The 17,945-nt window shown below is 42.9% G+C and overlaps 1 protein-coding gene across 9 annotated transcripts in view; it reads left to right on the top strand.

Annotated features, from left to right (window-relative positions):
* dgkh (diacylglycerol kinase, eta) overlaps positions 1-17,945 on the top strand; it is a 108,379-nt gene that overhangs the window by 81,664 nt on the left and 8,770 nt on the right. For 7 of the 9 annotated variants that reach the window (XM_077215727.1, XM_077215728.1, XM_077215730.1 and 4 more), the window contains 8 exons: positions 1,547-1,654; positions 2,874-2,987; positions 3,075-3,209; positions 4,865-5,131; positions 6,182-6,274; positions 7,121-7,240; positions 15,207-15,312; positions 17,531-17,661. In XM_077215727.1, the coding sequence (XP_077071842.1) occupies positions 1,547-1,654; positions 2,874-2,987; positions 3,075-3,209; positions 4,865-5,131; positions 6,182-6,274; positions 7,121-7,240; positions 15,207-15,312; positions 17,531-17,661 (1,074 nt within the window). The remainder of the gene's footprint in view (positions 1-1,546; positions 1,655-2,873; positions 2,988-3,074; positions 3,210-4,864; positions 5,132-6,181; positions 6,275-7,120; positions 7,241-15,206; positions 15,313-17,530; positions 17,662-17,945) is intronic. The other 2 variants (XM_077215731.1, XM_077215734.1) reach the window with 1 other exon arrangement.

The following is a 17,945-nucleotide window of genomic DNA, read 5'->3' on the forward strand; positions in this document are numbered from 1 at the left end:
AAAATGCAGAAAATTTAAGCAAATGCGCTTCTTAAAAATCCATTGCTGTCTCAGAAAAAAGTTTTGGCAGAATATGGGATGTTGTGTGTGGAGTGATGAATCACAATGAAACACGAGTGATGCTCCAGAGCGGTGTCTTCAAAAATCTGCTGAGAAATATAATAATAAATGCATCTCTACCACAGTGAAGTGTGGAGGAAAAGTGTCATTGTGTGGGGAGGCTTTTTAGCTGCTGGTAATGTATTATTGTTGAGCTACTTCACTGTGAATGTCATTTCATGCTTTGGAGTTCAGGACAATATTGCAGAATGGCTTGCTTTCCACAAATGAAAATTTGTTTTCTAAAGAGGAAAGATCAGATGTTATTTTCCTGCCCAGATTGCAAAGACAACCAAGAAGTAGCTTGAAAACAAGCTTATCAGGCTCATGTTTTGGCCTGTCAGAGTCCAGGTTTGAACCCTATAGTGAATATTTGCTCTCACATTAAACTCTTCACTTTAACTTAAACTTCACTTTCAACTACTCATGAACAGTTTGAAGCAGTTACATTATGTGGAACAACACTGACTCTTCTTCCTGTAAAAAGCTGTCGGCAAGTTGGACACTATTCTGTGCCAAGTTACTTTATCTACAGTAATTGTGCAATTATTGCTAATTCCCTGACCAGTGATTTGTGATGATTAAAAGACCACTGAATATTTTAAATGTTTGCTTTGTCCCATTTTTTATATTTATATATATTTGTGTATATAGTTTATATCTTTAAATCATCTAACCTTTGAATATTATTGAATACAATGTGTGTGTGTGTGTATATATATATATATATATATATATATATATATATATATATATACACACGCACACACACACAAAGATATTTACAAAGATTTTAATCTTAATTTTACAAAGATTTTTTTCGTCACAATTTCTACTTAAATAAAGATTTTAGAGCTTGGCATAAATATAATAATGTAAATTCCCATGGTGATTTTAATAATGTATATTTCCAGGTCTAGAAATCACATTTTAATATTAGGCTACCTCATAATGTATATCCAGGATTTTCAAGACCATGTAAATGGTTCTTCTAAGAAGAAGAAGAAAAAAAAACTGTTATTGAGGTAGTGAATTAAACCAAGAAATATATTGTTTTGTATTTGTTTCAGCTTATTTTAGTACTTGTTTTAAATGATTGTGAATCATCTTGAGGCCTCCTTAGGAAGTTAGCTGAGGCCCCCTAGTGGGCCCCGGACCCCTGGCTGAGAATCACTGATCTCCTCTAGTAGTTCTCGTTCTGAAAAACACAGAATATGTGCCTTGATTTATACTTTTAAAAAGTAATGGGACACCAGTTTGTACCGTTTTTGTGTAAAGGGTCAAATGTTGTTGAACAAAGGTTGAACAATCAACACATGATTATGTAGTGATTTAAAGACACCAGCTGCTGGAACTGAACCTCTTCTCGAGCACTTGGGGTCGAACGGTTGCGTTTGTCCCAGTTTTATATCCAGTGCTCCTCATGGTTGTGTGATTGATTCCGCAGTGTGACGGCCAGTACATCCCACTCCCCAGCCTCCAGGGAATCGCTGTCCTGAACATCCCTAGCTACGCCGGGGGAACCAACTTCTGGGGCGGCACCAAAGAGGATGACGTAAGTGATGATGCTAGAGGTCATGAGGGGTTCTCTCTTCAAACTGCAACCCATCCTGGCTCTGAGTTGTAAACTAGGAGTTGAAATATGACACCATGGAGCTCTGGAGTTGTTTAATTAAGAGGATGAGTTTGCCCTGTGTTGACTGGTGTTGTCTAACACGCAGCTGGCTCTGGACAAAACCTTTTCAACCCGAGGGTGACACGGGTCTTTGTTCACAACAAGTGTCCTCTTGGCAGCTGGTTTGTTTTAGCTCACATGGCCTCGTTCAGGATGAGGTTACCTCCGGACAGTGTGTGTGCGCTACAGCGTCTAGTTACAGAAGGGAAGAGGGCTTAGGAAGAGATCTGAAATTTTGGACTGGACATTCGAGGACCCAGTTCAAAAAATGTCATTCTCAAGTCCACTAAGTGTTTTCATAGAGGGAAGAGTAATTAGCCCTGTAAAGCATGACTATAGTCTGAAAAATCTTTTTTTTTTTTTTATTGAACAGTTTGTTGAACCTTAAGGTATCATATTTGACACATAATGCTTTTATGGTTCATATAATATGATATGGTGAGAAGAATATGGAGCTCATAGTTTTCCAAAATACGCAATTTGGTGCAGTTTCTGATATTTATTTGGGCTAAAAGATGAAATTCTGATAGCTTGCAATGTAAATCAATGAGATCTTTATAACAGAATACCAGCCTATTTACATACAATGCATAAAAATATCAGTTGTCACTCTACATTTCAGTTAATACTTAAATTCTTATTTTTATGTTCAAAGCTCTGTAGTTTTTATTGTGGGAGGAAAAACATGAGGATTGATAGATGTATAATATAAGTATTCCTCAAAAACCTTTTCTATCATATTTGATACTTGCATTTTTAAACATAATTTTTCAAAAGAAAAAAATCAAGTAAACCTTGCTTCAGTCCAGTAAATATTCAGCTTGAAATATTAATAACAATAAGTTATTATTATGTTTACTTTATAAAAATCAGTACAGATTTCACTACAAATAGACACTTCTATCCCAACCTAAACGGGAACATTTTGCCAAAAATCTATGAACTTTCAATCAGAGGACAGAAGGCATGTAGTAGATTGTGAAGTTTTTTTCTTAATTATGTTGATCGTTTAGACTTTTATAAATGTGCATATCAAATTTGATATAGTAGGCTTGGTGGTAAGCTATCTTCATGATTTTTTTCTTTTCTTTCCATGCAGATATTTTGTGCCCCTTCATTTGATGATAAAATTTTGGAAGTGGTTGCTGTGTTCGGTAGTATGCAGATGGCTGTCTCAAGGGTAATCAAACTGCAGCATCACCGTATTGCACAGGTAAGCACAACTCACACACACATGACAGATCTGTCAAGTATGTGAATAATAGTGATAGAGATGTGTAACTCACCTCATCCCTCTCAGTGTCGCACGGTGAAGATCACCATCCTGGGAGATGAAGGAGTGCCTGTCCAGGTGGACGGAGAGGCCTGGATTCAACCACCTGGAGTCATCAAGATTCAGCACAAGAACCGGGCCCAGATGCTGACAAGAGACCGGGTGAGTGTTTCTGGAGGAACAGTGGAAATGAACAGTTAAAGGAATAATTCATTCAAAATGGCATCATTAACACTAATGTTCAGACGTTTTGGGTCTCTTATGTTCACCAAGGGTGAATTTATTTGATCAAAAATACAGTTAAAAACAGTAAATATTCGTGAAATCGTCAAATATTATTACAATTTAAATAATTATTTGAAATATTTTGATTTTATTTTTTAAATTTATTATTATCAACAGTTTTGCTGCTTAATATTTTTCTGGAAACAGTGGTACATTTTTTTCAGGGTTCTTTTATTTTTATTTATTTTTTTATAGAAATGTTTTGTAACATTATAAATGTCTTTACTATCACTTTTGATCAATGTAATGCATCCTTGCTGAATATACTGACCCCAGACTTTGGACATTAGTGTATATCTCTCTCAGGTTGTTTTGACCATTTTTTCTCTGTTGTTCTATGAAAGACAAAAGGAGATGTTAGGCAGAATGGTTTGTTTTCCATTCACTTTCAAAGGAAAGTGGATAGTGGTTTATTCTGACAACAAGCTCCAAGAAGCACAATAGAATTATTATAGATACTGTCAATAAGACTTGTGTGAGATATTCCAAGTCTTCTTAAGATATACTATAGCTTTTGGTGTCGGAGAAGCATAAGGCTGAGTAGATTATCACAAAAAAAGTAAAATAGAGGTGTTGTGTGCGCTGTGTTAAAAAAGCATAATGTTATTGTAGTTCTAGGCTAAATGTGAGCATGCATTTACAACTCTCACTTGCACAAAAACAGAATGAATAAAAACAATGAAATGCAAACTCAAAATATTAGGCAAACCTGCAATAAATAAAAATGTTAAATTACACAAATATACTTTATGTATTTAATCTCACTTTATTTGATAATATCTTTGCTGCTGACTTTCAGTTATCCATTTCAGCTTTTATCAGTAATAATAAGCAAAAGATAATGACTAGATAAACCTCACATTTGTGTTTCATATTTTTGTATATATTGCTGAAGAGTGTTGAGCTTTATTCTTCTGCATTCTATTCTTTTGCAAACACAAATGGCAGCCCAGCTGGTTTGTTTGAGCTGAACCCTCGACTGTACAGACGTGAATTTGCATTTCCTTCAGCCTGAGGCTTATTCATTTCACTTTTGATGTTAACTATTGTTTGTTTTTGTTTTTTGTTATTAACAAACAAGCAGAGAGAAAGTGACGCAAAAGTAACGTAACAAATTACTTTCTTTAACAAGTATTATTGTAAAAATAATAAAACTGTAAAATTTGGTTTGTGTAAGCACTACTGAAGAGGAGATTTCTAGCTCAATGCAAGAGAAAAAACTCATTTTGAGAAAACAGCCTCTAAAGATATGTATTATCATTTAAATTAACGACTTAAAGTAATAAACGAAACACTTAATGTTTTCTTTCCACTAGTCTGAATTAAGAAATGTTATGGAAGCAAAATAGCCCAAAATCTCAAAATTGACCAGTGCCTGAATAAACAGTTTTGCATGTAGTGTCAAAGATGAGGAAACCAGTCCAGATCTGTCACCACTGGGCTGTTTGTGTTAATTGCGTGTATCCTTTCTAAACATTGGATGTTAAAACTCACTGTCCTTTAAATGACTTCTGTATTTGTTTTCAATAAAGGCATTTGAAAACACATTGAAGTCTTGGGAGGATAAACTGAAATACGACAAGCCTCCGCTGAGGCCTCACCTGTATCCTCAGCATTCTGTGGATCTGGCCACCGAGGAGGAGGCCGCGCTCATCCAGATGTGCGCTCGAGCCGCTGAGGATCTCATCACCAGGATCTGTGAGGCTGCCAAAAACTACCAGCTCCTCGAGCAGGAGCTGGCCCACGCCGTCAATGCCTCTTCACACGCCATCAACAAAACACACCCCAAGTTCCCCGAGGTGAGCGAGGCCAGCGCTGAAGGGCTGTTCACACCAATGCCACCGATGACTGATCAAAAATCTACTTTCCCTCCATATAAAACAATGACAGCTCACCACAGTATTACATTTGGGTTTGGTGTGAAAGAGTTCATTGGAACATTGTTTTGTGATGATAGTCTTTAATTTTGTGCACAAAAAAAAATCTATATGGAACAACAGTATAACCCATGAATAAAATCAGCCAGCTCAAATGTGAGTCAAACGTTGATTTGAAGTAAAAGTATTGAAAAATCGGACAAAATGTACAGGGCTAACTTGGGAAAAAGGTTAGTTTACAAATTCTTTTATGCTCTTCACTTGAAGCATTGTGGATTACTTAACTGAATCAAAATCAACTTATAATATAAATGTATAGTCATTCATATTAGGCATGCAATATACACTTGCATTCAAAAGTTTAGGTTCAGTAAGATTTGTTTTATATATATAAATATAAGAAATGAATAGTTTTATTCAGCAAGAATGCATTAAATTGATCAAAAGTGACAGTACAGACATTTATAATGTTACAAAAGATTTATATTTCAAATAAATAGTGTTCTTTTGAACTCTATTAATTGAAGTGAATCAAAGAATATCAAGCAGCGCAACTGTTTTTACATTGATAGTAATAAGAAAGGTTTCTTGAGAATCAAATCAGCATATTAGAATGATTAGGTGACATTGAAGACTTGAGTATTTTTACTGTATTTTTGATTACATAAATGCATCTTTGATAAGACACAATTCTCTGATTGGTGGCTCCGTAGTGTTTCTCTACTAGTGTTTGTAGATTTACGCTATTATACACTTTTTTAAGCACATAAAATCGCTTATCGATCTCAGAGCTCATGGTAGTTTTGTGTGAAAATCTTTTTGTATTATTATTATTAAAAATAGTTTTCTCTTTTGAGAAAATGAATGGTATTTTTACATTAGGAACCTTTGTGCACCTCATAGTTTATACTTTTGTGCACCTCATAGTTTATACAAGTGTATAATGTCTGATTCGTCATCTGTTCTCCTCAGAGCCTGACAAGAAACACTGCCATTGAGGTGGCGAGCACCGTGAAGGCTCTGCACAATGAGACCGAATCTCTGCTAGTAGGACGAGTGCCATTGGTGAGTTCACTGTGAACATGATCTGGATTGAATCTTTGTAATGTAATGTTATGTAATATAAAGCTCATTCTCATTCCTCTTTTCCAAGGAATAAATGTGTATGGTGCTGAAAAGCAGGTCCCCATAGAAAAGAATAATCTGCACTGTGATGCAGAGCAAATGGAGACTTGCATCTATTGTTACATTATAGCCAGGGTTTGAAATGCTAAAAAATGCAGGTAAATATCAACAGTGGCAGGTAACGCTGTCAAATCACTAGCTAGTTACTTATTATGTTTACTCACTTTGCTGAGGAAGTTCATGTAAGCCAAATCTGCGCAGATTTAGCACAAATACTCAACTCATGAGTCATAATAATATATTAAATATAGAGTATTGTGCAGAATCTGCCCATTTTTGGCTAACTTGAACATGCACATCACTACGCAACAAATAATGGCACGCTTGCATTGAAGCAATATATATATATATATATATATAAATTTTGCAGCCAAATTGGTCGGTGAGTGAAAAAGGTCATTTCAAACCCTGATTATAGCTATATATCTATTTTTAAGGTATTTTTGTAAAAGCATCTGATACAAAGTATACTTTTGTTTCATTTAGCTTATATTACATTAAACATTAGGACTCTAAAAGGAGTCATAAGATATGGAAGTGCAACTTTCAAATGCTAAGCAATAACATTTTCCCATTTTACAGATGCATCTGACTATGCTAGTCCACCAGATAGACCAGCACAACACCTGGAAGTGGATTCATGTGTAATCTTGTCTTGTTAGCGCTGAGCAGTGAAGACTCTGATAGAGATCTATGTAAGCACTGACTGTGAGTTTATATCTGTAGCAACTGGACCCTCCACATGAAGAGCTGCTGTCCAATGCCCTGCAGAGCGTCGAGCTTGAACTGGGCAAGCTGGCTGAGATCCCATGGCTCTACCACATCTTACAGCCCAACGACGAGGAGGTGAGCACATCCTGCACAAAAAGTCATGCTGTAACTGAGAGCAACAGAGAGAATAAATCCCCTAAATATAGTGTGCCTAGATATAGGCTAGTGGTGCAGCAGGTAACAAAATTCACAGTTTGGATCATTTACGTTTTTTGAGCAACGGATCAGATAATTTTTCGTATCAGCCAAAATAATTAAAAATAAATAAATATAAATAAATATATTGGGGGTGTAACTTTGCTTTTCATTTATTACTCAAAGCTCACTTGAAGTTCTTCAATACTACATCAGAAACTACTGGCCTAACTGATAAACTTCAAACATTATTAAAAACCATACAAGTCAGTAATAAAATAAGAACAAATACACAAATTACAAGCACAGATGAATACTAAATAACAAAGTTGCAAAATCTAACAGTAGTATTCAGGTACAGAAATTATGAATTAAGCATAAATGTAAAATAACACTATTTGTTCACTGTAGAAATAATTAAACATAGTTCCATCATGTATTTTGTTATTTTATTACCATTAATGACATAGACAACACTAGGAATATTAGGTTTCTGCTGTCACTTTAAGACCGACTGTACGGAATGAAAAAAATTGATAAACATCCGGTTCTCTTACGAGAGTATCTCTCGTACTGCGTAATCTCTTACGCTATGGGGAAAACCTCTTTTCCACGAGATATTGAAGCCAAAAATTATCCTTAATTTTGATTTCATGTAAAACGCTGTGCAGCAGCATGCAGACATAGGCAAGACGGCTCGCGCGCCTATTGGCTGCCCTGCGGCAACAGCAGCAGCCTATCGAGAGAGGCCCTGCGGGACGTGATACCCAATGGGGGCGCTTCGCGCCCATTTCGTCACGTCCCGCCAGAATAGGCGTGGCCTTGGCCTATAAATACACTCGACAGGCTGATACAAACTGATTTTCATCTCTTCAGCGAAGCACTACTGCATCGCTGGATCCGGAGTGAGAAGCTGCGCCGTCTGAGTGCAAGCGTACAGCAGTGCCAAGCCGCACTCAGCAACGGGTACCGCCATGTCATCTGCGTTTCCTGCCTGGGTGAGGATCATGCAGCTCTCGCTCTCGTCGACGGCGGATACCCTCACTGTGAGCTGCTGCCTATGGTGACTCTGAGGACTCGCCTGGCATCCTTCTCAGAGCCTGCACTTCAGCCCGCTGTTACGCCGCGCCGTAAAAAGCGCCGTACTCAGCGCGCTCCCGAGCCTCCACCTGCCCGCCAAAGCTCGCCGGTTCGCCCGCCGGCTTCGCCGGCATCGCTCGAGTCGCTCACCGACGGACAGCGGCCGCCGTCTGCCACCGCTTCCGCCATTGTGATCGACGAAACAGCCGAGGCCTGTTCTATCCTGGCGTCGGACAGCGAGGATTGGGCGAGCTCTGTGGACCTCCCCCCCGCTGTTCGCGAGCCTTCTGGACGAAGGGCTGGCATTGAGTCAGAGTTGATGCGTCTGCTCTCTCAAGCCATCGAAAACCTCGGCCTCGACTGGGAGGCGCCCGCGCAGCCCCCGCAAAACCGACTGGATGGATGCTTCCTCAAGAAGGACCACGCCCCATCACAGTCCAGACCCGCGCCTTTTCTTCCTGAGTTTCACGAAGAAGTCGCGAGGTCCTGGAACGCCCCCTTCTCGGCCAGGGTGCGTACCTCTATCTCTGCTGCATTCGCCACTGTGGACGGTGCGAAAGATAGAGGGTACCTTTCTCTTCCTCCTGTGGAAGCAGCGGTAGGAACACATCTCTGCCCGCCCTCTGCTGGACGGTGAGCACAGACGGTGTTGCCATCTAAAGCCTGCCGAGTGACGTCAGCCATGCACGGTCGCTGCAGATCTTCCAGGCCGACCTTCTCCGAAAAATGGACGAGGAAGGCGCGGGATCGATCAGCGTTGCGGATTTAAGGAGCGCTACAGACCTGGCTCTACGCGCCGCTAAATCTGCTGCACAGGCCGTTGGGCGGAACATGGCCTCTCTCACCGTGGCTGAGAGACATTTGTGGTTAACGCTGAGTGAGATGACGGACTCGGAGCGCTCTGTGTTTCTCGACGCGCCCATTTCGTCAGCGGGCCTCTTCGGATCTGCCGTCAAAGATTTCGCGGACAGATTCCAGGAGGTTCAAAAGACATCGCAGGCTATGAAGCACTTCCTCCCGAAGCGCTCTAGCTCCGCAGCAGGTCGCTCGAAACAGCCGTTTGCCCGGAACTCACAGCCACAGCCCACACCACCCGGCGCCGCTTCTTAGCGCCGCCAGGCCCGAGAACAGAGACCGCGCTCTCGCTCTGCTGGACGCCGCCCCCCTCAGCGCGGGCCCCGGCCGAGGATCGAGATCAAGCCCGAGGTCTCAAAGCCTTCCTAGCCATCCTAGGAAAGCGACGGTGTTCAAATCTCGCTGCGGCCGGATTTTCACCGAAACATTTTGCTCGTCCAGTTCCATGCAATGTGACTGTTCCAGCGTATTTAGCAACAAGCAAGTTCATTTGCCCGCTTGCCTGCACACAAAAGCCGTTTTCACGGCTACCCAGATAAATCCAATAAAGAGTGTATTTTCTGGTGTCCCGGCCAAAGCCGATGGTGTTATGAGTGTTGTAAGAATGCCCACGTCTCAGTGCCCATTCCCACACACAGACACAGCCCGCCACAGTTCAGGGCTAGCACAAATAAAATCGACTCTGTGTCGTGGGCACATTCACTACATTTGCACAATCGACATGTGCCCACAAACACTACACATTGCGTGTCCCACGGTTTCTGTAAAAACGAAACCAACACACATTCAGTCAGCGCAAGCCTGTTTTCAGTTTTCAGCCCGCTGTCCCGCGCCCACATTCTCTCACAGACACGCTAAAACCCACAGGTTTTGTCCCGCTCGCTCTCTCTCCACAATCTGTCATAGAGAAACCGAGCGCGACCAGGCTGCCCACCGTGATCGGCGCGCCCCCCGCCTCGCACACTTTAAACACAGTGTTTATGTCTCAGCACACCGAAGCTCTGCAGCCGCCGCTGTGCCGCGGCCAGAGCTCGGATCGCATTCTACCTCTAGCTATTCACGCAAATGCGTGGGCAAAGCTTCCCGGGGTATCGGAATGGATGTTGAACACTATAAAGAGAGGCTATTCGCTACAGTTCGCTCAACGTCCCCGCCGTTACACGGCGCGTGTCGAAACCATGGTAAACAAAGAAGTATCTCATCTACTTCGAGCCGAAATAGCGAAACTGCTGAGCAAAGGGGCCATAGAACCTTTATCTCAGGCTCAGAGCGAAGGGGGGCTATACAGCAGATATTTTCTGGTACCCAAAAAAGACGGGGGTCTCAGACCCATTCTAGATCTGCGGCAATTGAAAAAAGCACTTTTGAAGCGCCAGTTCAAAATGCTGACAACCAGGAAAATCCTCGCGCAAGTTCGCCAGGGAGACTGGTTCATGTCAATAGATCTGAAAGACGCCTATTTCCAAATACAGATTGCGTCACGTCACAGGCGATTCTTGAGATTCGCCTTCGAGGGCCAGGCATATCAATAAACAGTCCTACCGTTCGGCCTGTCCCTAGCACCCCGTACATTTACGAAGTGCACGGACGCGGCTTTCGCACCCCTGAGACTTCAGGGCATGCGAGTTTTGAACTACTTGTACGATTGGCTGATTCTAGCTCGATCACACTCAGAGCTCATAGAACACAGGATCACATTACTCGAGCATCTCGAGAGGCTGGGTCTTACAGTCAATAGGGCGAAGAGCTCGCTGTTTCCCAGCCAGAAAATTTCTTTTCTGGGACTGTGCTGGACTCGCTGTCTATGACAGCACGTCTGTCGCCGGAGCGCGGACTGGACATTCAGCGCGCCGCGAAATCCTTCCGCCGCGGCTCTATAGTCCCGCTCAAAAGGTTTCAGAAAATGCTGGGTCTCATGGCCTCAGCATCTTCGGTACTTCAGCTGGGCTTGCTTCGCATTCGCCCACTGCAGTTATGGCTGAAAGCGCGAAGCAAGCCCAGGCATGGACCTCTGGTCTGTTTCACCTCAGGGTCGACATGAAATGTGTTTCGGCTCTGGAACCTGGGAAAAAGCCGACTGGTATCAGTCAGGCGTGAGTCTGGGGACTCCCTCGAGTGTGACGGTGGTGTCCACGGATGCCTCCACCTCGGGATGGGGAGCGCTGCTCGAGGGCAGACCGTTCTTTGGACAGTGGTCGGAACGGTAAAAGCTTACACACATAAACTGTCTGGAAATGCTGGCAGTCGACAACGCGCTATGGCGTTTTTGTCCCCAGATAAAAGGCCACCACGTCCTGGTCCGGTCGGACAACATGTCAGTGGTGGCATACACAAATCGCCAGGGTGGCGTCAGGTCCCGAAACCTTTACAGGCTGATGGAACGCCTCCTGGTTTGGGCTCAGCACAACCTGCTTTCACTGAAGGCAGCGCATGTGCCTGGTCACCTGAATCTGGGACCAGACAAACTGTCCAGAGACAATGTCCCAGCAGGGGAATGGTCGCTGCACCCGCAGACGATCCAACTGCTGTGGGAGACATTCGGCTGAGCGCAGGTGGACCTGTTCGCGTCCCAGGAAAACGCTCACTGTCTGGACTTTTTCTCCAAGAGCAGGGATGCGCTGGCCCACGTATGGCCCCGCTGCCCCCTCTATGCTTTTCCCCCCGTCTCGCTCCTGCCTCAAGTGCTGGTATTTCAGGGAGAACGGATGGCCAGTGCTGCTCGTGTCTCCGCTCTGGACGAACCAGATTTTGGTTCCCAGTCCTGATGCAGCTGACCAGCACTGCTCCATGGCCTATACGCATGGGCCATCAACGGGTACCCGCTAACCTCCCGGAGGGAGTGCAAAACACGATCACGCAGGCTAAAGCCCCGTCTACTAGACGGCTCTACGCCTCGACATGGTCTGTGTTCTCTACCTGGTGTCAAGCTCAGGGCTTTTCAACCGTAGACTGCGGGGTTACGGAAGTGCTCTCCTTCCTTCAGGAGATGCTGGATAAGGGTAGAACCCCATCCACGTTTAAAGTTTACGTGGCGGCCATAGCAGCGTTTGCAAAACCAACGTCTGGCCAGTCACTGGGGAAAAACTACCTGGTCGTACAATTCCTCAGGGCAGCTCAGAGGCTGAATCCTCCCAGACCCCCCTCAGTCCCTGTGTGGGACCTTTCTACGGTTCTGGAAGCCATGAAAGGTGCCCCATTCGAGCCGATCCATTTGTCAGACATGAAACACCCGTCTTTCAAAACGGTATTTCTTGTGGCTCTTGCTTCAGTGAAGCGCGTAGGGGACTTACAAGCGCTTTCAGTAAGCGCGTCATGTATGGAGTTTGGGCCTAATGACTCTAAAGTCATACTCAAACCAAGGCACGGGTACGTGCCCAAATCCCTCAACACACCGTTCAGGGCCCAGGTTATTTCCCTGTGCGCCCACCCGGTGAATAATGAGGAGGAGGATGCTAATCTCCTCTGCCCCGCCAGGGCGCTGAGAGCTTATGTGTCCCGCTCATCTGTCTTCAGATAGACCGAGCAGCTCTTTGTTTTGTTTGGCGGGCGCTCCAAGGGACTGGCCGCATCAAAACAGAGCCTATCCAGATGGATAGTTGATGCCATAGCGCTGGCTTACACTTCTAAGGGCCTGCAGTGTCCTTTGGGTGTCAGAGCGCACTCCACGAGAGGCGTGGCCTTGTCGTGGGCGTGGTCTAGCAGGATTCCCTTGCAAGATATCTGTATGGCGGCAGGCTGGGCCTCGCCATCTACATTTATAAGGTTTTATAACCTAGAGGTTCCCGCCTTACAGGCCAAGCTGTTGTCGGTCTAGAATTCAGTACTATCTGCCCCGCTGCGCTGGCGCAGAATGCTGAGTTTTGCTTGGGCATCGCTCACTGATCGATAGAACGGTTCCATGGGTGTTGAATGACCCGTACTTATACCCAGTTCAGGCTGAACACATTCACCCTGTCTGCGTGAAACACTGTTAACATAACTAGCTCCTGTGGGATGCTATTTCATGGGGAATGATGCTTGTAGCCTCTCTTCTCCGACTCTCTGTGAGTCAACGGTGATTATGCACTATATGAGCCCCGGGATACTGCCCTTGGGACTTTGGTGTCGGATCCCAGTATGCACGGCGTGTTGCATTGTGTTCCCCATACCGTAAGATATTACGCAGTACGAGAGATACTCTCGTAAGAGAACGTACTCGGTTACTAACGTAACCTTGGTTCTCTCTAGAGAGGGAACGAGTACTGCATATCTTGCCGTGCATACAACAGCGCTGGTTCGCTTCAGCGATGAAAACCAGTTTGTATCAGCCTGTCGAGTGTATTTATAGGCCAAGGCCACGCCTATTCTGGCGGGACGCGACGAAATGGGCGCGAAGCGACCCCATTGGGTATCACGTCCCGCAGGGCCTCTCTCGATAGGCTGCTGCTGTTGCCGCAGGGCAGCCAATAGGCGCGCGAGCCGTCTTGTCTATGTCTGCATGCTGATGCACAGCGTTTTACATTATACCAAAATTAAGGATAATTTTTGGCTTCAATATCTCGTGGAAAAGAGGTTTTCCCCATAGCGTAAGAGATTACGCAGTACTCGTTCCCTCTCTAGAGAGAACCGAGGTTACGTTAGTAACCGAGTACATTTCTTTCTCAACTGTTCACTTATGACATAACTGAGCTAGAATACTTGCTGAGACGGGTATTTAGCCATAATTTTGTGTGTATGTGTCCGTTCAAGGGCAAGGAAAACGCAAAGTGGAATCATTTCGTTGTTCGAGCGCTATCTGAATCGCGTCTCTCTCTCTCTCTCTCTCTCTCTCTCTCTCTCTCTCTCTCTCTCTCTCTCTCTCTCTCTCTCTCTCTCTGCGCACAGATAATTCACCGAGAGTTCAGATTTTTTGCCTCTTCTTCCGCGTTAAAAATAGTTTGAATGTGTAAATTAGCAAGACAAAACACGTCTAAATTATAAACTTTCACTCTATGATGGTTAAATTTAGCAGTAAATCCGCGAATCACATGCGTGCCGAACCATGGGGCCTGGTCCGTACGGATCACAGATCAACTAATATAGGCCTATATAGAGGAACCAAATTAGTCTAATCTACCTAAACCTGCAGGGATAGTTTTCAAAAATTAACATTCTGTCATCATTTAGCCACTTCCAAATGTGGTTTTAAATCAGATACATATCTGATATCTGGACATCTGACCTGTGTCTAAACACGCATATCTGATTCCTAAAACTCACAGCTTATTTATTGAGTGGAAACCTTATATACAATATAGCTAAGAAACTGCACAAACACCGAAACATTCAGGAACATAGAAACTGGTTTTCAACCTCTGCCCTGTGAATTTTATAATTAAAACAGCTTAGTTTTTGAAAGCTACATTATATTTCACAGCAACGGTGAGATAGCTTTGCGGTTTTTGTATTTAAACTAACAAGCCTCACTATTACATACAGACGCACTCACGCAAACTCACAATCTTGTTAATTCTTTCAAATGAATTCAAATAGAACTTACCTCGCTACTTTATTTCACTTCAGAATTCTAGATCTGTAGATAAAAATAACAAATTAAAATAGCAGTTTTTTTCCGGTCTATATCTGTTCAGATTTTGGGCTGCAAACATCCATGACAGCTTTTAACTTATCATTGCTGGCAAATAATCATGGCCACCCGTCATGAATTATATATATCATTTTAGTATGGCCATTCAAAACTTAAGGATTAACCATGTCGCATAGTAAAGAGATCACCAAAAGAATAATTTGAATATATATGCAGGTTAACAGTCGTATCTACAGTGAATGTAAAAGGGCAGGACAAAAAAATCGGATATGGTCAAAAGATCAGATCTGTGCATTAAGACTTGCAGTGTAAACGCAGCCTTAAATATATTAACAAATATGAACTGAATGGGTGTTTTGCAGTTCCTTTGACTATGAGACTGACAGGTAATTTTGTGTGAGACAGGATCCCTCACTCGAGTACGGAAAAAGAAACAGTCGGAGTGGCATGTTTCGCATAGTGCCAAAATTCAAGAAAGAGAAACTCCCCAAGAAGTCCAGTCCACAGTCAGGTAAGAGTGTGTGTTTGTGTGTGTGTGTGTGTGTGCGTCCGCATTTACTTGAATATCCTCACATGAGACGGACACTAAAATCATGGATAGCTCATGCTTTTTTGCATTCATTGTCATGTAAAACTGTTTTAGTGTTACATTTCATTGGAAAAGATTGTTCTTGATTGCTGACAATATGGGGAACTGTTAAAGGGAAGTGATGTCAGATCTCTGAAGCCCATGGAGGCAGAGACACGCAGCCTGTGCGATTATATAGAGCATCATACAGCATGTAAATCCTCTTCTAAGAGGACTTTCTGTTCATGTCCCAGTGGTCCTTAGTCCAACCCAACCATCCATGAGCACCCCTGCACTCCTCTGGTCATGGTGTTGTCCTGTGAGTCAGAAACAGTCCATGTGTCTACACATGAACAGCGGGCACAAACCAAGGTGTACCACACAGAAAGGGAACAATTGTATATGTACAACACGGCAGCTTATTCTAGCCAGGACCCGCCCATTTAGACAGGAAGAGACTGTGTGACGGACACGTAAAGTGCCCAAGATCCTTAAGTTGTAATGTGCCTATAGGGGTGAATTTATCAAACATATTTGATATCTTGATTTCATAATAGTTGTTGAAAAAGAAATCTGTTTCAGCCTCTAAAAATGTGTATTATTATTATGAATTAATTAATAATAAAAATAATTTTGTATGTGTCTTTAGGGTCAGATTAATGTACCTGAAATATTTATATAATATTTATAGTTGGAGAAAAAACGAAAAAATAGGCAAAAACTTGAATTATCATTGTTGTTGTTAGTGTTTTAGTGTCACCTTTTGCTTTGTTTTGAATAGAAATTATGCAAAAGTGTGTTTTTGAAAAAATATTGTTAATATATATATTGGTAATAATAATCATTTAATCGTTCATTATTATGAATTATTAGTATTAATAACCATAAGAATAATGATGCGTTAAAAACATTAGGGATGCACAATATATCGCACACCATATCGGTATCGGGCGATATATGATCATTTTTAATGTTATCATTATCGGCCGATATATTAAAGCCAATAAATGATGTATTATTTCCTTCAGCTGAGACACTTCAGATATGCACTGTTCCCCATGATGTTTTTGAATTGCTCGAAATATGATTGGAATCCCTTCAAAAAAGGAAGGTACAGTTAAGTGCAACATGTGCTGTCATATGGGCTGCATAAAATTATAATGAGAACATTATAATTGTGTGCTTGGGACAAGGCTTTTAATAGTGAGACTTTTATTTTTCTAATCAGGCTCTCAAAAATTATATAAAAATTTGGATTTAGATTTATCGGCAATATATCAGTTATCGGCTTTCAAATATAAAGAGTTACCGGTTAAATGTTCATATTTTGATCATCCCTTTTCCTTTCCTTTCCACCTTTTCAAAGTTGTGGTTTCAGAAAAATGGCAACATCTAATTACATTCAAGCACACCGAATATGTGATCAGAATTACGTCTGTCCAAAAGTCCTGCTCATTTTACAATCTTGGAAACAAAGCAGAATTGATATTTATGCTTGTGACTGTCCTCGAGCGATTAATTCTTCCTTCGTATCAAAACAAATTACACACATCACCTTTAATCCTCCCTGAAATCTGATATCTGAGGATAGTACATACTTATACACACTCTCCAAAAAAGCATTGCGAGGGAGTCAAAATAGTTTTTCTACCTGTTTAAGCTACTGTCAGAACAGATTGATATGCATCCAAACTGAACGTAGTTTCGCCCTGGATTTGACGTGCATGTCTGTTATGGGGATTGAACACGACAACAGAGTGCATTGTATTTTGGTATTTTGGACGGTCTGAGCGCAGGACTTTAGGAGCGTTAGGTCGCACAGGCTTCAGCCTCCCATTCCCTCTTCCTGTCTCTTCTGTCTCTGTGTCTGCTCTTAATGGGATAATGGTGGACGTGCCACTGTGATAACCTGCATGCCGGAAACACCTCTGGGTGTGCCAGTGACCAAACCGAACCTGTTTAACCCTCTCTTTGCCAGCTGCCGCCGCCACTTCTCTCTGTGTCTTCTCTTTCCTGTTTTATTTATTTGTTTGGTCCCCTTTTCCTTTTGTGGTGGTTTTTTGACTTGTTCCTCCTCTCGGCCTGACCCTGTTTGCCTGTGTTCTTGCGAGTGTACGGGGGTTGGACACTGAAGGGGGCTTCTCGCTCTGTACTTGTGTAGTTCAGAGGTGGGGCACTGAGGATGTTGCTGCCTGGCTGGAGCAGCTCAGCTTGGGGGAATACAAAGACACCTTCATCCGCCACGACATCCGCGGCTCCGAGCTCCTGCACCTGGAGAGGAGAGACCTCAAGGTATACACACAACCCCTTTCTGTGCCTCACCATGTCCCTCAGAACAACCCAAAACATTATTTTCTCTTTCCAATTCGCTCTTTGACTCTCTCTCTCTCTCTCTCTCTCTCTCTTTCTGTCATCTTTACCTGTCACCCTGTTTGCTATTTTGTGCTGCACTGCTCTGCTTGGCTTCCTCTGTGCAAGTGTCATTCGAATCTCAAATTACTTACACGAGTAGCCACCTTGACGCACACGTAGGGTTATTTTAAGTTGGCTAGGCTCAAAAGACGCCAGCGCGGCTG

This window comes from Siphateles boraxobius, unplaced genomic scaffold (assembly GCF_051911475.1).
Source record: "Siphateles boraxobius isolate OS27281-9 unplaced genomic scaffold, OSU_SipBor_1 7, whole genome shotgun sequence".
NCBI classification, from domain to species: Eukaryota; Metazoa; Chordata; class Actinopteri; order Cypriniformes; family Leuciscidae; genus Siphateles; species Siphateles boraxobius.